General features: G+C 46.5%; 1 protein-coding gene across 3 annotated transcripts in view; it reads right to left on the bottom strand.

Annotated features, from left to right (window-relative positions):
• LOC135542580 (nck-associated protein 5-like) overlaps positions 1-23,347 on the bottom strand; it is a 188,791-nt gene that overhangs the window by 98,592 nt on the left and 66,852 nt on the right. For 2 of the 3 annotated variants that reach the window (XM_064969668.1, XM_064969670.1), the window contains one exon: positions 3,380-3,443. In XM_064969668.1, coding sequence (XP_064825740.1) covers positions 3,380-3,443 — 64 coding nt within the window. Of the gene's footprint in view, positions 1-3,379; positions 3,444-16,493; positions 16,961-23,347 lie in introns of those variants that run through there. The other variant, XM_064969669.1, reaches the window with a different exon arrangement.

Raw genomic sequence — 23,347 nt, 5'->3', positions numbered from 1 at the left:
TATAGAATGGAAGTAGGCCATTATACTAGCACAATTCTAGAATATAAGTAATGCTATTTCTATTGATTCAACTCACTATGCAATCCCTTTCTCTCTTTTCCCACTAATGGAGAGCTTATAGCTAGAATGCATAGGCACACTTTCTTGGTTCATCATCCATTTGGCCTACTGCACTGTGTGTTTGTCCAGATCTCTTTTAAGACTCAGATTTGTAACAGTACCCCGTTTATCTTAAGTGCATGTTCCCCCATGAATTACAACTGGTGCATTTGGATCCTTTGGAGTAAATGAGACTGCTGAATAGCCTCGAATGAGATGCTGATGAGAGAATGTTTCAATCCCTTTCGCCTGAGTTTCATTCAAGCGTTAGCGAATCGCATGCAGTAATCAAGGAAGGAGAAATAAAGTGTGTGTGTGTGTGTGTGTGTGTGTGTGTGTGTGTGTGTGTGTGTGTGTGTGTGTGTGTGTAGACTTGCACGTGTGTGAATGTGTCTGTGCATGCAAGCTGTACGCATCTACACTTCATGATGGGTCTATTAAGCTGTGATACCATGGTGTGCCTCGGACAAAAAAGGGTGTTTCACACAAAGTGCAGCGTTTATTTTCCCACGTTGTTTAGACAGCCGCTTCCAGTGGTCATAATCTCAGCCGCAGCACCTAGCGACCTCAGAAGCCACACATTTAAAAAAAAACTTCTCTCTCTCTCCCCCCTCTCCCTCCCCCTCTCGCTCTCTCCCTCTCTCCCTCCCTCCCTCCCCAGCCAGCCAGCCAGCCAGCCCAAATACTCCTCTCTCTCTCTCTGGGCTGGCGTCGGTGTGAAGAATTCCAGAATTCTGAATTCCAGGGGAAACCCACAGCAGCAACTGGTACTGAATGAGAGGGTTTGACTGGAGAAAGACAGGCCACGCTTGTTGGAGTGACTGGGTCTGTGTTCTGCCTTCTCTGAGTATAAACACGACCAGTTACCAGAGCTCATCATCAAATACTTTGTGGGGGATCCAGTGTTTTTCTTCCTGGCTGAGTTTGAACGGAAGGTGGCTGGGTGGGGCTGGCTGATTAAACACCCCGCAGGGCTTAAGATAATGTTTAAGCAGTACACAGCACTTTCAAGGCCTGGCAGGTATGGCTATAACAACATCTCCTTATAACCAATAAACCAATGCATATAAGTCATGTCTATCATATAGGGACTCAGTATCTTAACCACAATTCTCATTTAGAAGACCAGGGGCCATATCTATCAAGTGTCTCTGATTAGGAGTGCTGATTTGAATAGGGTGAGAAACTGATCCTAGATCACCACTCCTACTCTGAGACACTTGATAGATATGTATTGCTTTTTTACAAACTCCTGCAGTTTAAGTTCTGATAACAAACGTTAAATGCCCAATGAAGAATGATACAGAAGTCTAAGGCCCATGTCATTGGCAGTTGCCATGGTTTTGCGCAACTGTACCCCCCAATTTAAAACACTAGCTAAAGTTAAGACTTGTTACTCAGTTGTAGTAACATTGAGTGTTGTATTACAAAATCAAAACCCTCCCTCCCTCCCTCCCGCCACAGAGAAGAGAGCATAACTAGTTAAAGAGGAGGGTCAGAGATGCACACTTCAAAGTCTACAGCATTTAATCTGTCGTCTTCTGGAGGCTGTGTATGTGTCTGTGTTGGTATCTGATTATCATTACTTGTCTGTGTGTGTGAGGAGGTTACTCTCTATTTCACCTTGCCATCACATTAACAATTATCTCCCAGATGCAGCCCTCTTGTTTGATTTCTATTAAAGACCCTAAAGACCATGCCTGAGCTCCCAGAGGAGAGGAGCATCTCCCAGGCATGTGTGTGTGTGAGAGGAGGGATAATCCCAATTTCAAAATGGAGCTCAGAGAGACACACACACACACCCCACATTCTTCTTTTACCACTCCCTTCTCCTCCTCCTGTCTGGCATAGATAACTCATCCCTCCTCCACCCCCCTTTCCTCACAAACACACCCGGAGTTGTAATTAGCATGGCATCTACTCTCATGACTCGAAGAAGCAGTACTCAGAGAAAGCGTTGCACAGCCAGGCAGTAGATATTTCCCTCCTAGCTCTTCACTAAGGTCAGAGGCTAATCAGTCTCTTAGTCTGACTGACTACAGGACGAGGTGCTGACACACAGAGTTTCCCAATGGAGCCTGAGATAAGAGCTATGTGGGAACTTCCTTCTCTTGTGCTGGGACTGTATGGAATTTGCTACAGTGAGCCTCAACAGCGAGAGCCTGCACTGTGTTAAGACACATGTGACTCTGATTGCATGGTCACGTCTGACCTTGCAGACAGCTACAGCATGCCTCAGGAAGCGCAATGCAGAAATCAATACACTGGGTAGGTCGTTCTTCACAGTCACAAACTAACATCCAAGTCCTTTCCAAAGACTCCATGTGGTGCTTCCAGGAAACATTTGTCTTACCATCGGCATCGTCATTTAGCGGATGTTTTTATCCAGAGCAACTTACAGCAATAAGTGCATACCTTTTCATACTGGTCCCATGTGGGAATCAAACCCACAACCCTGGCAGGGAAAGCACCATGCTCTACCAACTGAGCCATACAGGACCATCTATACAAAGAAGGCTATGTACAGTATGCGGCCATTGTCATGATGCGTATGCTTGCCACTCTATACAGTATATAGTGTTGTTCATATCCATGTCTGTTCTACTGTATTTTAGTGTTACGAGCCCAGGCTGTTAACTCGGTATTCTCAGGCGGACTTCTAGAATGCTGGAACTCGCGACCACTAACCACCATGAAAAAGCATTGTAGATATGGTGATCCTAGAGTATGTAAATCTCAAGTCTGCTTTAGGATTGCTGCCATAGCGCTCTTTTATGAAGATATTTGGGGCTTTACTGCGGTTCTAAACAGCTGAGTCCAAGGCCTGGCTGTCGCTCTAGAGACCGTGGTCAGCTGGTATCTGCTCTGTCACACTGTCAGTCCACTCTCTGCGAACCCTACCTCACGCCCTCTGCGTCAGCACGACTGGCTCCCTGGTCTGCTTTCCCCTTGTTATACAACCGCTGTGTGTGTCTGTGTGTGTGTCTGTGTGTGCGTGTGTGTTTAAGCCCTACATTTGACGTCATCCCTGAAATCTGCAGCACTAATGAGCCATAATATGGGTTGATAATACCATGGTGATGGGAGCAAGACCTAGAATTGCCACCCGGAATAGTGCTGCAAGGCCCAACGTAAATATATGTTTTTGGTTGAGGAAAGTTAGCAGTGCAGTGACCTTGGTTGATGACCGAGCAGGACTGGCATGCCTACAACTGTGGGCTGTGGGTTTAAGACTGATAATGTGTGTGTGTCTGTGTGTAAGACAGAGCATCAACAGTACCATTGTTCCTTCGCTTTTGCTTCGTGCGACTTCCCTCTGCAGGCGAGCCACGGCCAGTTTCTCCCTGAACACAGAGAGAGAGAGAGAGAGAGAGAGAAAGAGAGAAAGAGAGAGAGAGAGAACAAGAACCATGTGAATAGCTGATGGTTTTTCATTGGGACACAGTCAGGCAGGTCTGTCAGCTCTCTCTGTCAGTGCTCCACACACTGTGTTCTGCCAAACAACTAGCTAACAGCACTGTGGTTTACCAACATGTCAACAAACAACAAACAGAAAGGATATAGGGGACAGCAACTAGGCACTACACACTAAACAGAGACACACTAGCCTACGCCTTGACAAAAATAACACACAAAAAGCACGAAAAGCATTCCACTTTGACAACCATAAACATCCACTCAGTCATAGAGATACAGTGTCTAGCATTCTATTTCTATGAAAACTGTAGAACAGACAAGCCCCCCAATCTCACGCGAGCTCAATCATTTTGCTAATGAGAGAAAGTGGCGCGTAATGTGCTGGCACTGATAACGATGGCCTCTTTAGAGCTTTTCCCAAGGTATCACTGCCTGACTGACTAACAGTTCTCTCGGCCAGGCATGCCTTTCATATTAACAACATACTGTAACATGTTTGAAAGCTACAGACAAGAGGAATTGTCCTGCTGCGGTTTCAATGCCAGCCAGCCACCATCATATTGCTACCCCACAAAACAACGCTTAGTATATCATATTACTGTAGCTACCTGTCTGGAAGCAACAGACAACTCCTTTAGGCCAGGCATACCTTCCATATTAGCAACATATCCAAAGGCAAGAAACAAGAAGAGGTACTGTAATGCTGTGGTTTCATTGCCCACCAGCCACCATTGTTAGCCTACAAAATAACTCTTAGTATTAGAAATAGGGCAATTTCACAGCATTGGAATTGCGCTGAGACTCCAACAATGAGTTTCTTCTTTGACTCACCTGGGGAAAGTCCTGTGTTAAAAAGACTGCCAAGGTAGTAGCTATAGTAGATGAATATGGATATAGTAGATGAATATGGATGGTGAAGTCCCCATTGAATTAGTAGTTTGTAGGACAATACTCTCCAGCGCAAAATAAGAAAGTTCTGGTTTGTTTTGTCATCCAACTGCAGTGTGTGAGGAAAGGGAAAGAGAGACAAATTCAATTACACAAAGTCTTGGCACTGATTGACAAACATTGATGCGGTGAATCCGACCTGAAGTTGATGCAGTGAATCTGAGTGTAAGTTGACCTTCCCTATTAAAACACACACACACACGAGCAAACAAACGTGCACACACACACACACACAGACACACACAGTATCGTGACTGAGCTGTGAGAAATCTGTGCCCATGTGATCCTACACGCTACACCTGAAACACACGGCAACACACTCACACTCCAGTTGCGCAGTCCTCTTAGTAACCATTCCAGTTACTGTGTGTGTGTGTGTGTGTGTGTGTGTGTGTGTGTGTGTGTGTGTGTGTGTGTGTGTGTGTGTGTGTGTGTGTGTGTGCGTGCGTGCGTGCGTGCATGCGTGTGTGTGCTGTGTCACCTTGTGAGAAACTCCTGAACTTCTGTAACTCGTCACCACGTCTACACTGTTTTCCTAACTGGCAACTCATCACCCTGCTGCTACTGTTTATTATCTCTCCTGTTGCCTAGTAACCTTACCCCTACCCATATACATATCTACCTCAATGACCTCGTACCCCTGCACATGGACTCGGTTCTGGTACCAAGTTATCGTTACTCATTGTGTATTTATTCTTTGTGTTGTTATCTTTTTATCACTCATATCTTTTCTCTCTCTGCATTGTAGGGAAGTAAGCATTTGCCTGGTAATCTACACCTGTTGTTTATTAAGCAAGCCTTTGTTAGGTCTGCGAGCTCGACATGTAAGGGGTTAAGTTTCAGGCCACTTATTCACAGACATGCTACAGGGGGCAGGAAAGCTAACTGCGCCCGTTGCGAAAATCATTGCCAAAAATAAAGCCATTTTTACATTCTGTGTAAAACATAATTACAGTAATTGGTACATTTTTAACAGGCAGTCAAAACAGTACCTCAACATGGCAACATTTGACTCCAAGTTCAGCCCTGAGAATGTGGAGGGGTGGTATTTGAATAGGATCATGTAAGTAAGGGGGTGGAAAAAGACCGCCGGAGTAATAGACAACCCATTAAGCATATTTGATCCCGACATCATGTGGCATCTGCATTCCAACCACCACCAAGTTAGCCCATTCTGCTGATCTGTTTCTCTGGGAACGGCTAGGCTAGCCTGTCCATGACCAGCTGTGTAAACCTACCCCTCAAAGAGACACAGAATGAGAGTCCGTCCTTAAAGCTATAATGACAAACATTCCAGATATCAGAACTCATTCTCCTTGAGCTGTGATGATGGTTATAAATAAATAAGGCAGTGTTCCAATATGTCGCACAAGCATGCAGTACCACTTACCAGAATGTACTGGGCATGTGTTCTAATTAAATGGTATAGTACTACGGAATTGGAACATGGCCAAGATGTGTTTTCCAATACTCTGATCCCATGTTTGATCAAACACAGGCGGAAAGGAAGCATGCTGTATGCTCAGACTGCTAGCTGTCCACAGTTGACCATGTGTTTGTGAACCTTTTCATCTCCATATTTAATTGAAACCCCAGCTGCATCCAAACCCTCCTCCCTTCATCCCTGCCTCCCCCCCCCCCCTGCTCTTTGAACACGGTTAGGGGGCTTCGGAAGCAAGTGCATTCCAACGGCAGCGACGGGCAGACAGATCGGGGTTGGCACCTCGCTGGCCTCCAGCAGTTCCCAGTGACCTGGAATCACCTGGCACTGCCCGCACCAGTGCTCAGTCTGTGCCCACAGTCTGCCCACAATATATCCACCACGAGCAGTTGGGGCAGTGGAGAGAAGGAACGCAGCCTGACTAGCTCCACGCTTCAGTGAAGCAGGCCCAACAACCTAACACCCCCACGCCCCCCCGCGGACGCCCCACTGCTTCCCACGCCTCGCACAAGCTGCTGCTGCGAAGGGCAACGGGCCAAGGACCAGGGAGGGCCAAGCTCTGCCCCCAGGCTGACACCACGGGCAGGGCTGGGGCCCGTGGTGTCAGCCTGGGGGCAGAGCTTGGCCCTCCCTGGTCCTTGGCCCTTATGAATAAGGATCCATATGTTTCTGAACATCTAGTTCTGACCCAGGATCAGCTGTCAGTTGTCCACCCACCCACACAATACTGTATTGGTCTTTTCCTCATTGGGATGTTGTTATTCGTGCACCATCACAACAACATCACCTTCCTTTAGGTTTCATATGACAGACTAGAATGTGCCAAGGCCAGGCGAGGAAAGGGGTGTGTATGAACACAGATCAAATCAGCCCTGTTTCCCCATATATTCTCCCACATTCTCCAGGCCAACCAATCTTCCCCATCTCCAGATTGTTGTCGTCGTCACGCGGAGACAAAGGAGCGCGGCGTCGGAGCATACGCGCCTGCAAAGACATGATCTGGCGAGGGGCAGGAGGATCAATCATTCTCCGGGAGATGTTATTTGCCAACCTGAGCTGACACGTTCGCCCCCCAGACACGCTTTGAACTGCATTGTGGGAGGCAGCTCGTTTTGTTGCGTTTTTTTCTTTTATCCTTATGATTGCTCCATTGTCAACCATTGGCCCTTGTGTGAGGTTGTCTGGTTCAAGTCTATTTTTGACAAGTCTAAGTTTGCCTGATGAGGAAAAAAGTTATCCTTACTCATAATGCTTAGGGTTACTCTGTATACCAAACCATACATTCATACACTGGCAAGCCAAACCTACCTCTCTGTCCTATCAAAACCATTGTTACATATGCAGTAGCGTTGTGGCAATGAGAAAATGACATACTGTGGCAGGTAGCCTAGCGTTTAGAACACTGGGCCAGTAACCGTAAGGTTCAAATACCCGAGCAGACAAGGTGGAAACCTGTCAATGTGCCATGGAGCAAGGCACTTAACCCTAATTTGCTGCAGGGATGCCATACTACTATGGCTGACCCTGTAAAACAACATATTTCACTGCTGTGACAATAAGACATTGTCCATGGATATACAGTGGGGCAAAAAAAGTATTTAGTCAGCCACCAATTGTGCTCCCACTTAAAAAGATGTTCTCCCACTTAAAAAGATGAGAGAGCCCTGTAATGTTCGTCATAGGTACACTTCAACTATAACAGACAAAATGAGAAAAAAAAATCCAGAAAATCACATTTTAACACCTGTCTACAACTTCAAACAGTCACACTCCAAACTCCACTATTGCCAAGACCAAAATGCTGTTAAAGGACACCAGAAACAAAATTGTAGACCTGCACCAGGCTGGGAAGACTGAATCTGCAATAGGTAAGCAGCTTGGTTTGAAGAAATCAACTGTGGGAGCAATTATTAGGAAATGGAAGACATACAAGACCACTGATAATCTCCCTCGATCTGGGGCTCCACGCAAGATCTCACCCCGTGGGGTCAAAATGATCACAAGAACGGTGAGCAAAAATCCCAGAACCACATGGGGGGACCTAGTGAATGACCTGCAGAGAGCTGGGACCAAAGTAACAAAGCCTACCATCAGTAACACACAACGCCGCCAGGGACTCAAATCCTGCAGTGCCAGATGTGTCCCCCTGCTTAAGCCAGTACATGTCCAGGCCCTCTGAAGTTTGCTCGAGAGCATTTGGATGATCCAGAAGAAGATTGGGAGAATGTCATATGGTCAGATGAAACCAAAATTGAACGTTTTGGTAAAAACTCAACTCGTCGTGTTTGGGAGGACAAAGAATGCTGAGTTGCATCCAAAGAACACCATACCTACTGTGAAGCATGGGGGTGGAAACATCATGCTTTGGGGCTGTTTTTCTGCAAAGGGACCAGGACGACTGATCCATGTAAAGGAAAGAATGAATGGGGCCATGTATCGTGAGATTTTGAGTGAAAACCTCCTTCCATCAGCAAGGACATTGAAGATGAAACGTGGCTGGGTCTTTCAGCATGACAATGATCCCAAACACACCACCCGGGCAATGAAGGAGTGGCTTCGTAAGAAGCATTTCAAGGTCCTGGAGTGGCCTAGCCAGTCTCCAGATCTCAACCCCATAGAAAATCTTTGGAGGGAGTTGAAAGTCCGTGTTGCCCAGCAACAGCCCCAAAACATCACTGCTCTAGAGGAGATCTGCATGGAAGAATGGGCCAAAATACCAGCAACAGTGTGTGGAAACCTTGTGAAGACTTACAGAAAACGTTTGACCTCTGTCATTGCCAACAAAGGGTATATAACAAAGTATTGAGATAAACTTTTGTTATTGACCAAATACTTATTTTCCACCATAATTTGCAAATAAATTCGTAAAAAAATCCTACAATGTGATTTTCTGGATTTTTTTCCCTCATTTTGTCTGTCATAGTTGAAGTGTACCTATGGCGGACATTACAGGCCTCTCTCATCTTTTTAAGTGGGAGAACTTGCACAATTGGTGGCTGACTAAATACTTTTTTGCCCCACTGTATGCTACAAATAGTCATGCCTGGGAAGAATTTGGCTAAAACAGGAAATTGACCTCACCATCCACTACATAATAATGAAAACTCTTCTTCAGCAACATCAGCTCTCACAGTCTATACTCTAAACACACCACTCTGGGAAAAGGACGCCTGAATAAAATAGCCCTCCAATAGTGTTAATACAAGGCTTACATAAGCAAACGGAACATCTAAACCATGACATTATCTCAATCTGAGTAAACCGCAAATGTACACAGAGTGAAGTGGATGGGAAGCATAAATGTTTGGATGATGATGAGTCCCCATGCATTTATGTCTTTGCGCTGGCTAGCTCCACGCTGAGTTTTAACTCTGCAGATGAACAAATCTGGTGTGTGTGTGTGTGTGTGCACGTGTGACTAAACATGCGTCCGTGTGTGTTTGGAAAGACCTTGCCGGTTGGCTCTCTTTTTGGCCATTTTCTTAATCCGTCTATCCCACGGTTATGCAACCCTCTCTGTGATTCCAATGCCATATCTCCCTCCAGGGAGCGTCAGGCCAATGAGTTTGTTCAGGCGCTTATTAAGTTGTAGCATCCATTAGAAAGCAATAATGGCTAATGCCCCTTTGTGTGTGTGTGCATGTGCGTGTGTGTGTGCATGTGCGCGTGTGTGTACATGTGTGTGCACGTGCTTGTGAGTGTGTGCGTGTGTCTGTGTGTGCGTGCGTGTGTGTGTGTCTGTGTGCGTGCGTGCGTGTGTATGCACGTGCATCTACACACATGTATGGTATGCAGTTACAGCTATGTCACTAGAAAACATTCCCCCTTAGCACTGAGATGCAGAGGGAGGCTTCTACACCTACCACCAACATCTGAGGGTTTCTGACCTCTGGTACCCTGTCCAGACCTGGGCTACACGGGAGAGCAGCGGGAGGCTGGAGCCATATGTTATCACCTCACACACACCCATGAAATGAAGAGGTCAGCGGGCCAATGAGTGTTACCACACCGCATGTGTCAATAATGGAAGACATGAAACATGATGAGGTTTCTTTGGAAACACACAAAGAACGCAAAAGCGTTGTTTTGGATAAGAATGGCTCCATCTTTTACGACATTATAACGCTTTATAAATTATGGAAAGCCTTGATAGAGAACAGCCAGTGAACGAACCATGAACTTTTTCAGAGGCAGAGACATATTTTACAGTAGGAAAAGTTCAAACGGAATGATGCTCACATATTATATGCTTTGCCAATTGCCTTATCTTCTGAAATTACAATACATTTATCACACATTTATTTCCACACAATTAAGAAAACCCAAGGATCTTTAGCTCATATTACTCGTCAACGATCAGTAACAGTCACACAAACCACGAATGCTCTGTCCAATGACAGCTATGGCGAATTTAGCTCTGAAGCCTTGTGTCTGACATGGTTAAGAACGTTCCTAGCGAGCAAGGATCCCCCCCCCCCGCCCCCCACCCCCGTCTCTCTAAACGTTTTCTCATTGGGCCATGTCACGGCTGACCTCGATTGTTTCTAAACCACGTCAGCCACAGTCAGACGCATTCCACCTCAGACGGAACGAAACACTCCGATGGAACAGATGTTCTCTGAAATGGCCTCCGATGCCCCGCCATCACAAGACAGTTCACAGACAGAATGTTCACAGACAGTTCACAGACAGAATGTTCACAGACAGTTCACAGACAGAATGTTCACAGACAGTTCACAGACAGAATGTTCACAGACAGTTCACAGACAGAATGTTCACCGACAGTTCACAGACAGAATATTCACAGACAGTTCACAGACAGAATGTTCACAGACAGTTCACAGATAGTCTGCTCGGGCACGGTGAATGGAGAATGTGAATCATCACAAACCACTGCAGGTGTTCAGTGTTGGAACCAGACGCAGACGTGCACGAATGCGCACGTGACTGTGTGTACATACACACACGTATGCATGCATGCACACAAACATACACACTATAGGGCACTTTCACCATCTATATCAAACCACACAAGCTTTTCATGCGCTCTGCAGCAGGCCCTTCAAATGCACTGACTGCCTCTCAATATGGGGGGACTCACTCTTAAGCCTCACACACACACACACACACACACACACACACACACACACACACACACACACACACACACACACACACACACACACACACACACACACACACACACACACACACTCCATACCCCATTATGGCTGTTACTGCTGACTCATCCGGGCTAGTTTTAAAGGCCACCACTGGTCCCTTTTTACTCATTGTGAATGGGAAGCCGTCGACCATCGTTTCAGAGGCAGCGCAAACACTGCCCCCTTTTACAGCAGCAGACAAACAAGTCATCCCTCTAGAATAGACACAAAGGTACGGGTAAACACTGGCACTCGTTCTCTCAAGGGTCCCCGGTCTCCCCGGCGAGGCCATTACAACGTGTTAGCTATGTCACACACTGACACACACATACCGATGTGGACACACACACACACCTACATCTATGTCTCTATGTAAGAGAGCACCAGGTACCAGCAGCCATTCCAATTCTGACCCCACAGAGCCAAATAAAAAGTAGAGAAACGGCAAGTGGATGAGGTCTGCTTGTTTCTCCCACAATTATCCTGTGATTTACGATTGGGATAGAGGGGAGATGAAGTTTGTTGACATTCCCCAGGCTCGGGTTCACCTCAATCTGAAGCCATGTGACTCAAAGTGCTGATTTAGGATCAGCTCCGCATTTGATGTCACAATGAATAAGATGACATTGACAGGGGGAACCGGATCCTAGATCAGCACTCCAACTGAGAGGCTTGATAAAGACGCTCCAGTTCATTCCATAACAAACGTCATAAATGGTTTTGTTTCCGAAAAGGGCTTTAAAACGTGTGAGAAGGTCAATCGAGATGTTACTAGAATGGTTTGACACCTGTCTTTGGTTAAGAATCATGGTGGAGGCGTATGTTTCCAGGTTTTAACAATAAAGAAAGGATTTTCTTCAAAATGTCACACATCCTGTCGTTTTCTCCATCCACGCACCTTGGTTGGACTGTGAGGCTGCAACTGTATACCGTTCACATCGTAGCTTTTTCTCATCACATTTTTTGTGGGATAAAGTATGAAGCTTTGATGGCAACAAAAAAAAAAACTCTCAAATGACGGCAGACACATCAATCTTCTCACAAAATAGTTTGCATGTGAAAGTTATGACCCAGTTACTGCTGAAAGCCTACTGCTTAAAACTAGTCTTAAAGTCTTAAAACTAAATCCAATCTGGGGTGCTTCCAAATAACTTTTATGTCCACCGGTTTTATCTCTTAAACTTAATCCTTAGTGGACACATGTATCAAAGGGATAGATGCCAACACGATTAAAGAGTAAGGTTATATTTAAAGAGGCACAACAACTAGAGTTCTACAAGCCTGTGTTCCAAGAATCTGTCATTGCATAAAGACTCTGATGAGAAATATAATCCATGGCTTTATTTTGTGGGCCAAACCTGATTGGCAAACTTTGCAATTCAGCAGTTAGCGACTGGAATAATGTCCTGCTAACATTTTCACCTTGGAGAACTCCCGTAGAGCGAACCCAGCAATTTTAAACCACAGGAATGTGGCGTTTTAATGGCATAATTTAACAGGGTAATATTGTACTTTGTCTCTAAAGGCAAAGGAGTAATCAGATTCCACCAACACCATCCATTGACAGTTACCACATAAAACCCTTTTATTGCCTATAAATGGTGTTGGGGTATTAACTTTTAATGTTGCTTTTGAGTGGGACACTAGATTCAGAAGGCCGTCAGCCACAACATGACAAGGATTTAACAGTCTTTCACATTTGAAATACGTCTTTCACATTTGAAACTATGTTGGCAATCGAAAACAAGCAGAGTCGCTGCAACTATAGAACAAATGCATTCATATAGCCTACACAGCTGCCAAGCTGAAATCTTGCTAATCTCAAAATGAGCTATCCATCAGAGACAAGGCATTTGCCTTGCCCCATTTTCAACAGGGAAACTTAGACAGACTCAGACCGAAACAGGCTCATACTGGCTTGTCCCATGTCGGGGAGCCCTCCAAAGACCTCTGCTGTTTTTAGAGTTTCCCACGTGCTGTTCTTAGCAAGATAAATGTGTAGCGGGACTATGGGAGGAATGCATTCACTGCTGCTCCTAATTGATGTGAGTGGTCGTCAGCAGCAGTACAGACTGTCTAAACAGAGCCAGGGGTTAGAGAGGGGAGAGGAACTCAGGCCTCACACTCAGGCCTCACACTCAGGCCTCACACTCAGGCCTCACACATCATTACTACTTTATGGGCGCCTCTGGGTCTCCCTACTGTGTGTGTGCGTGTTCGTGTGCGCGCGCGTGTGTGTGTGTGTGTGTGTGTGTGTGTGTGTGTGTGTGTGTGTGTGTGTGTGTGTGTGTGTGTGTGTGTGTGTGTGTGTGTGTGTGTGTGTGTGTGTGTGTGTGTGTGTGTGTGTGTGTGTGTGTGTGCGTGCGTGCGTGCGTGCAGTCTTGTTCATGCTCATTTAAGTATGTGTTTGCATGTGTGCGAGTGTGTCCAACCCCAGTGCTGAACAGCACAGAGCGGGAGATAGACTGGCCTCTGGGGAATTGGGTCCTCTTCCCAAATGAAACGAGTCTGGCTGCAAATGAGGTGGAAATGCTCCCATGCTGGGACACACTGGGGCTGGCCATTGAACAGGAGAACATTCCTCAGTAATTCATTTTGACCTGAACCCAATAGGCTAGCTGGGTCGATGAATGGAAGAGGGGAAGGAGGGGAGAGAGGGGGAGGAGAGGGAAGAGAGGGAGAGAGAGGGAAGAGAGGGAGAGAGGGAAGACAGGGAGAGAGGGAGAGAGAGGGGAGAGAGGGAAAGAGAGAGAGAGAGAGAGGGAAGAAAGGGAGAGAGAGTGAAGAGAGGGAGAGAGAGAGAGGGAAGAAAGGGAGAGAGAGTGAAGAGAGGGAGAGAGAGAGAGAGAGAGAGAGAGAGAGAGAGGGAAAAGAGGGAGAGAGAGGGACAGAGAGAGAGAGAGAGAAGGAAGGAAGGAAGGAAGGAAGGAAGGAAGGAAGGAAGGAAGGAAGAAGGAAGGAAGGAAGGAAGGAAGGAAGGAAGGAAGGAAGAGAGGGAGAGAGAGGGAGTGGGAGAGAAGATAGTGAGAAGAGAGAGAAAGAGAGGACTAAAAGCATCATATTTGATGAGGGGATGGCAGTAACCGGTTGTGATCCCTGTATGCTTACTGGCAGTGGCTTGTCTGTCAACAATCTGACTGTCCAAGTAGACATTTGGATTACATGCAAAGTGGTTGGCAGGACATTGTGAGTGGATAATATGTTGTGCCATCATACCATGACAACTTTGACAGTACTTCCACTAAAAGATCAACTTTCAACATTCATATGGTTTCATCTGAAAGTATACTCTTCGTGGGATTATAACAAATAGGACATTTACACAACCAATCCAGTGACTCCACAATACATTTCTCACACAACAACACACTTAAAAACTGGCTCCATACACCGTAGATCACACAGTACAGTTAATGACATACGTTAACATCAAACTCTGTACGGGAGTAGAATGGAAGGAAGAAAGATAACGTCACTCAGAAAATGTTTTCATTCATCCATCGCGGGGACACATGCAGCATGACGCTTTAATTCCATCAAATCACATCTTCCACTTCGCAATCCTCTTAAACTAATCCCCAGGTATGTTTCACAGGACGCTGGGCTCAAACTGTACAGCACCAGCAACGCATCTGCCCAGTGTGAACACTTTCACTTGGCCGGAAGCTGGCCCAGGCTGCCTGTAAAGTATCACTGCCTTGGGGACAACTTACCCTGAACCATATAGCATTATAGTGAATCATTATTGGCAATCATAGCCTCCCTTGTGATTAAAAAATATGTTGTTAAAGAATAACAGAGTAAAACTGCAATGCTATTACATAGTCTAACCGCAACGCAAGTGTGTTTGTTTGAGACAGAATAACACAGTTTGGCAGGAGAAAAAAAAACCAACAAGCATGTCTCCTAAGGTCCTGTGTTGTCATGTTGATGTGTTTCTGTCGCCTCGTTGTTTACTCCTATAATCACCGAGACAGAAATAGGAGCTGTCGCTCAAGTCAGTGGTGTTTGAGTGACAGCTAAGGCTTCTGTTGATAAGAGCGTGCATGCAGTACTGTCATCCCGTATACGGTGACTGCTGTGGGGCTGGCACATGTAGCTAGCTAGCTCTCCCCTCACCAGTCATGGAGGAATAGGGGTAGTGGTCTACGGGAGCCCCACATCCATCCACAACGCAGGCACACACACACACACACACACACACACACACACACACACACACACACACACACACACACACACACACACACACACACACACACACACACACTGGGGGAGAGCCAGGGGCACCCAAGCCAAAGCAGTAATGATGTGCACACACACAGTCCCAGCAAGGGAGCACAATCCATACCCCACTACTGCTGTTTCTATGGCAGGATCAGACTCACTGCTGGGGGAAACTAATACTAATCTTTAATATGGCTAAGAGGGGACGAAATACATTCCAACACACACACACACACCTCCCAGACTAGCTTGTTGTACCTCTCTGTGAACGATTGGGCACATATTCCCTCCGTTATCACTCAATCAGAATTAAAGCCTCCTTACAGGGCCGGCCCCCGTGCCGTTGCCACTAGCAACAGGGCACACAATTGCTTTCCTTTTCCCTGCACTGGCTAATAAAGGGATCCTGCAAATCAGGATCATCTCCTGTAAGTAGCCTCATTCCTGAAATAAGAAATGTAGCTAACGTTAGGCTACACGCTCATCTGGACCAGTTGGACAAACACAGCTCACAGCAAGCTGACCCTGATTTAAAGAGGCACAACCGGTCTAATATGACAACGCTACAATCAACGACACGTACGCAGCAAGGGCGCAAGTACACTGCATTTAACTTTGCGGCTCCTTGTGACTTAAAGGACACATCTGGCTGAAATTCACGGCAGCATGAAATGACAACAGGAAGAAAACACAACACCTTTAAGCCCAACATAATAACCTGGTCGCGTAGAAGCCTATGCACCTGATACAGAAGCGTGATGCCCCCAGTCCACAAAATCGGAGAAAAAATACTGCTGAAGTCCCATGTCTTAAAGGGACATCGCCTGTCTTAAAGGGACATCGCCACTCTTAAAGGGACATCGCCTGTCTTAAAGGGACATCGCCACTCTTAAAGGGACATCGCCTGTCTTAAAGGGACATCGCCACTCTTAAAGGGACATCGCCTGTCTTAAAGGGACATCGCCACTCTTAAAGGGACATCTCCTGTCTTAAAGGGACATCGCCACTCTTAAAGGGACATCTCCTGTCTTAAAGGGACATCACCACTCTTAAAGGGACATCGCCTGTCTTAAAGGGACATCGCCACTCTTAAAGGGACATCTCCTGTCTTAAAGGGACATCGCCACTCTTAAAGGGACATCTCCTGTCTTAAAAGGAAAAGAGTGGCGGTGTTATGAGCGTCTAGGTGTTCTCCTTACCATGCCTGAGGTGATGCATCCTGGTGTTCGGTCTTCAGCTGACTCACATGGTAATCCTGCTGCACGCTGCACTGCACAGCAGCTGCTGCAAGCCACTGATCCCACCCACGATAAAGTTTACATCCACAATGCAGCCCTCTGCTCGGTGTGACAACTGAGCAGAACAGCGATCACCCTCTCCCTCTCTCTCTCTCTCACACTCTCCCTCTCTCTGAGCCTCTCTCTTTCTATTGCACTCCCTCTTTCTCTCTCTCCGACTTGCTCTACACACAATCTCTGCCTGTCCTCACTCTCACACGTGTGTGTTTCTATCACTGTGCCTCTCTCGTTCTCTCTCCCTCTCTCTCCCTCTGGCAACATGCACACTGCTGCCTCTCAACGCCGTTTCTCACTTTCTCCTCTGTCTCTCCCTCTCTGCCCCTCTCTCGCTCGCACTCGCGTTACATACTCTGCCGCTCTCACACAGTCTCTCTCTCTTTCTCTCTCTGTCTCACTCTCGAGGTCCCTCCTCTTTCTGTGCCTCAGCGCTTCTCTCCTGCTCAAGCTACAGGACGTTTAACATGTGTTGGGGGGTGGGGGGGTGTAGGGAGGGTGAGATGGCTGCTGGCTCTGAAGGTGCCACTTTCCTCTGGGGAGATGAAGGGAGATGAAGGGGGGTGAGGAGAGATGGGGAAGGGGTAGGTGACAGCAGTGAGGGGGTGGGGGGGGGGGTTCAGGGACGTGAGTGGAGTTCGGCTTGAGATGTTTCTGACTGAGCTCTTTTCAGAGAGAGAGAGAGAGAGAGAGAGAGAGAGAGAGAAAGAGAGAGGAAGAGAGAGAGAGAGAGAGAGAGAGAGAGAGAGAGAAAGGAAGAGAGAGAGAGAGAGAGAGAGAGAGAGAGAGAGAGAGAGAGAGAGAGAGAGAGAGAGAGAGAGAGAGAGAGAGAGGGAGGTCTGGCTGCTTGGGACAAACTCCAGCCCATCTGCCGCAATCACAATCAGTCTCAGCTGAATGGCTGTGACAAACCAAAGCCCCGAGCCTCTCGATCAGGACGCCTACGAGGGTAGAGGGGGGAGAAATGGGGGAGACGTGGAGAGGAAGGGGGAGGGGACCCCTCTCCATTGTCTCCCCCCTCCAGTGTGAAAAGGGGGAAGACACTGGAGGGGTGAAAGGGAAATTGAAAGGGTCCCGGCAGGCGAAAGCAGTCCTTGTTAAAATAAAGAGGAAGAGAAAGGAAGAGCTACTCCCAGCCTAGCCAATCATGGTCCCTCTGCCCAACATTCACTAGTCGCTAATGTCGCTAAATGAACAATTACGCTAAACACATGAGCAATTAGTAGCACCACAACCAGAGGGGACAGAAGCGGATGCCTCCTAGCTAAATTTATGACATGTGAAAGTTGTAGTTGGGTGAAAAATAAACATACCACCGCATTTTGGGTCATAGAAAGTTAGGAGTTAATTAGATGGGGGTAAAAAACTAGAAACGCGCACATTGCAGTGAGAACACGCAGGATCTGAAAGCAGGATCTGAAAGCAGGATCTGAAAGCAGGATCTTAAAGCAGGATCTGAAAGCAGGATCTGAAAGCCAACATTTGAACCGGTTAGATGACGCAACATCAGCTGGAAAGTTTGTGTAGTGATTGTAAAATCTTGGCGTGTCAAGACTACACATTTTCATTACTGGATCGTTGTGTCCCATAAAATTGACAGTGAGAAACCTATTCATCATAATAACAGGGAAGATTGACGACGGCTAATTATACTGAATATGACCGAAGTGTCATGCATCAAGCTTTATTGCATTTATCATAAGTTGCAGATGTGTCACACACACACACACACACACACACACACACACACACACACACACACACACACACACACACACACACACACACACACACACACACACACACACACACACACACACACACACACACACACACACACACACACACACACACACGATATGAATATGTGGTGAGGGTCTAATTTGATTTATAGAGCAGGTGGTCATCAATTTGGTCCCATTGTCCTGTTTGGATAAAAAAAAAGATAAATGGACTCAGAAGTCAACAGGAACGGATACATAATCAAGAAATATTGAGGAGTCGCCCCCACTTTAATTCAATAAACTGCATGCCCCCCAACGTTGAGCGATGGCCAGGTCTACAACGGGATCCAAAATGGACACACAGAAACACAGCTTGTCTGTAGTGAGACAGAAACCAGCAGACCAAGCCAAGTCATTCATAGCAGAGTCCGATCCCCCCGAAACAGGAAGCTCTGTTTGTTTGGACTTCCACCACATGGACATTGTATTAGAAGAGCTACAACATGTCCAGGGGTGAGTTAGTGTGTGTGTGTGTGTGTGTGTGTGTGTGTGTGTGTGTGTGTGTGTGTGTGTGTGTGTGTGTGTGTGTGTGTGTGTGTGTGTGTGTGTGTGTGTGTGTGTGTGTGTGTGTGTGTGAGTGTGTGTACAGTGTGTGTACAGTGTGTACGCGTGTGTGTACGCGCATGTGTGTGTGTGTGTGTGTGTGTGTGTGTGTGTGTGTGTGTGTGTGTGTGTGTGTGTGTGTGTGTGTGTGTGTGTGTGTGTGTGTGTGTGTGTGTGTGTGTGTGTGTGTGTGTGTGTGTGTGTGTGTGTACGAGTGTGTGTACGAGTGTGTACGTGTGTGTACGCGCATGCTTGTGTGTGTGTGTGTGCGCATGTGTGTGTGTGTGTGCGCATGTGCGCGTGTGCGTGTGTGTGCGTGTGTGTGTGTGTGTGTTGAGCGATCTTCTCAACTCATTAGGAGGCCCTGCTTACTCCACTGCCAGTGGTGTCAGTGACAGATTCCAAAGTTTAGAAACACATGGGTGCCAACATATCCCACACACACAACCTGACTGGTTCCACTACCACCACCACCAACACTACGACTACCATCCCCCTGTTAACCATCACCAACAGGCTAGCATTCCACTGAAAGGTGGGGGGTGGATTGTGTTACTGCTGGGAGAAGAAGGGGAGGGGGAGACAGGGTTGATAAGGGGCGGTGAGGGGGGTGGTGGTGGGTGGGAATGGGAGTTGAGGGGGGCTCTCCTCTCCTCCTTGGTAAAAAGCGACCACAATCCCCCAGCCATCAGACATTAATGACATGAATCTGGGAGGGTTTATTAAGGGGGAGAGCAGAGGAGGTTTATGACGTGTGTCACTTAGTTGAGCGCGTTACGTGACCAATTCCTGCCGCCGTCGCCGTCAAGGTATGTGTTCCCCCCCAGAAACTCGCTAATCAGGGGGAGATAATCATGGGATAAAATGCAATGGTGTGTGTGTGTGTGTGTGTGTGTGTGTGTGTGTGTGTGTGTGTGTGTGTGTGTGTGTGTGTGTGTGTGTGTGTGTGTGTGTGTGTGTGTGTGTGTGTGTGTCTGTAAATGCTTTCACCCCCTTAATCTTCAGGGCCTCAAACACTTTTTACCACATCTTATTGGCTCAGACATACACAACGTCCAAGCAATTCTATACATGTCTGAATGTCTGAACACCAAATGAGGTACGCTAAAGTCTAAATACCCTTTTGAAGCTACCTCAGAAGTGTTTATAGCATATTTTTAGTTGTCAACACACTACCCCCTTGGGCTGTTTGCATGTTGAGACGAGCGGTGGGAATGCCATAGTGTGACATGGGCGTTTATTTACCCAAACCACACACAGGCTATCCCGCTCGGGCTCCACTGCTCTCAACCACCGCCCGAGACAGCAGTCAGACTATGCAAATCATCTGAGCTGTGTTCGTCCACTTTGGATCGGCCCCACCGGCCGCAAACTGGAACAGCCGTTTAACATTTTGTTGGGGGCCAGATTGAATGTGTCACGCAATGAGTGCGATCTGTGATAATGTGCCTCTGTCATGTTCCATTAAGCAAGGGAATGGGTTGACGTGATATGCTGGGGGTGCAGGTTTGTCTGTGACACCCTTCCTAGCCTGACTGTGCTACTCAAGGGAATGGGGGTAGGTAGCCCAAGATGTACTCTTAAAGAGCCTACCGTTGCTCCTTAAGGTCCAAGGACCCTATATGTTAATTTCAGAGGGAGACTGGCTCTGGCAGAGAAGTCAGCCAAATACTCCATCTAAACGTGAATCATTTCTCAATGGCATTACGGTTCTAGAAACATAAATCCATCTACTTTCAAAATCTACACTGTAAAATCTACACTGCAAAATCTACACGGCAAAATATACCCTGCAAAATATACACTGCAAAATCTACACTGTAAAATCTACACAGTAAAATCTACACTGAAAAAGCTATGTTGTAAAATCTACACTGTAAAATCTACACTTTAAAATCTACACTGTAAAATCTACACTGTAAGATCTACACTGTAAAAACTACACTGTAAAAGCTACATTGTAAAAATCTACACTGTAAAATCTACACTGTAAAATCTACACTGTAAAATCGAAACTCTACACTGTTTTAACTGGCCTTGTCACAGTTGCAGCCGACAGTATTTTTCCGTGACAACACATTTCTGGTGGCCTTCTTCAATTCCACACAGGGGATCAGAACATGCTAGATGTCGATAGCTAAGGTTGTCCCTTGGTCTTCCGGTTGGTTTCCGTAAACATGAGCTGTAACCTGGAGATATGGCCGTGTGGGAACACTAACCCCATAAAGGTGTGTATCAAGTGATTTATCGCCAATATGAAAGGTATGGTCCTTATGCTTCCAAAACCGTAACGTAAGCAATGCGTGTTATTGTTCAGACCGAGCGTCACGGTTCTTAAACAAAACCCCTCGTTACAGAAGAGTCCTTCGTACAATGACACTTCAAATCAAATCAAATTTTATTTGTCACATACACATCGTTAGCAGATGTTAATAGTGTAGTGAAATGCTTGTGCTTCTAGTTCCGACAGTGAGGTAATATCTAACAAGTAATCTAACAATTCCCAACAACTACTGAATACACACAAATCTAAAGGGGTGAATGAGAATATGTACATGTACGTATATGGATGAGCGATGGCCGAGCTGCATAGGCAAGGTACTATAGATGGTATAAAATACAGTATATATATATATATGTGATATGAGTAATGTAAGATATGTAAACATTATTAAAGTGGCATTATTTGGAGTGCATTGTATAAAGTGAAGAGTGATCCATTTATTAAAGTGGCCAGTGATTGGGTCTCAATGTAGGCAGCAGCCTCTCTGAGTTAGTGACTGCTGTTTAGCAGTCTAATGGCCTTGAGAGAGAAGCTTTTTTTCAGTCTCTCGGTCCCAGCTTTGATGCACCTGTACTGAACTCGCCTTCTGGATGGTAGCGATGTGAACAGGCAGTGGTTCGGGTGGTTGATGTCCTTGATGTGACATCGGGTGCTGTAGGTGTCATGGAGGGCAGGTAGTTTGCCCACGGTGATGCGTTGTACAGACCGCACCACCCTCTGGAGAGCCTTGCGGTTGAGGGCGGTGCAGTTGCCGTATCAGGCTGTGATACAGCCCAAAAGGATGCTCTCGATTGTGAATCTGTAAATGTTTGTCAGGGTTTTGGGTGACAAACCAAATTTATTCAGCCTGCTGAGGTTGAAGAGGCTCTGTTGCGCCTTCTTTACAACACTGTCTGTGTGAGTGGACCATTTCAGTTTGTCTGTGATGTGTACGCCGAGGAACTTAAAACTTTCCACCAACTTTCCACGCAGTCGTGGGTGAACAGGGAGTACAGGAGGGGGCTGAACACACACCCTTGTGGGGCCCCAGTGTTAGGGTCAGTGAAGTTGATATGTTGTTTCGTACCTTCACCACCTGGGGATAGCCCGTCAGACAGTCCAGGACCCAATTGCACAGGGCGGGGTTGAGACCCAGGACCTCCAGCTTGATGATGAACTTGGAGGGTACTATGGTGTTGAATGCTGAGCTGTAGTAAATGAACAGCATTCTTACATAGGTATTCCTTTTGTCCAGATGGGACAGGGCAGTGTGCAGTGTGATGCCGATTGTGTCGTCTGTGGACCTGTGGGGGCGATATGCAAACAGAAGTCGGTCTAGGGTGGCCGGTAAGGTGGAGGTGATATGATCCTTGACCAGTCTCTCAAAGCACTTCATGATGACAGAAGTAGTCATTTAGTCATTTAGTTCAGTTATCTTTGCATTCTTGGGTACAGGAATAATGGTAGCTATTTTGAATCAAGTTGGGACAACAGACTGGGATAGGGAGCGATTGAATATATCCGTAAACACACCAGCCAGCTGGACTGCGCATGCTCTGAGGACCCTGCTAGGGATGTCGTCTGGGCCAGCAGCCCTGCGAGGGTTAAAACGTTTAAATGTTTTACTCACATCAGCCACGGAGAATAAGGAATGCAGGGGTGCAGTCCTTGTTAGCAGGCCGCAATGGTGGCGCTGTATTATCCTCAAAGCGGACAAAGAAGGTGTGAAAGCGAAACTGGAAGCGAAACATCAGTGTCAGTGACGAGGTTGGATTTCTTTTTGTAGTCCGTGATTTCCTGTAGACACTACCACATACATCTCATGTCTGAGCCGTTGAATTGTGACTCCACCTTGTCCCTGTACTGGCATTTTGCTTGTTTTATTGCCTTGCAGGGGGAATAACTACACTGTTTATATTCAGACATATTCCCAGACCTCTTTCCATGGTTAAATGCAGTGGATCGCGCTTTCAGTTTTGCACGAATGCCGCCATCTGGTTAGGGTAGGTTTTAATAGTCACAGGGTGTACAACATCTCCAATGCACTTCTTTATAAACGTACTCACTGTGTCAGCGTAAAGGTCGATGTTGTTCTCTGAGGCTGACCGGAACATATTTCAGTCCTCGTGATCAAAACAATCTTGAAGCGTGGCTTACGATTGGTTGGACCA

This window comes from Oncorhynchus masou, chromosome 6 (assembly GCF_036934945.1).
Source record: "Oncorhynchus masou masou isolate Uvic2021 chromosome 6, UVic_Omas_1.1, whole genome shotgun sequence".
NCBI lineage: Eukaryota > Metazoa > Chordata > Actinopteri > Salmoniformes > Salmonidae > Oncorhynchus > Oncorhynchus masou.
Note: the sequence above shows the minus strand (reverse complement) of the source record. Positions and strands in the feature narration are given on the sequence as shown.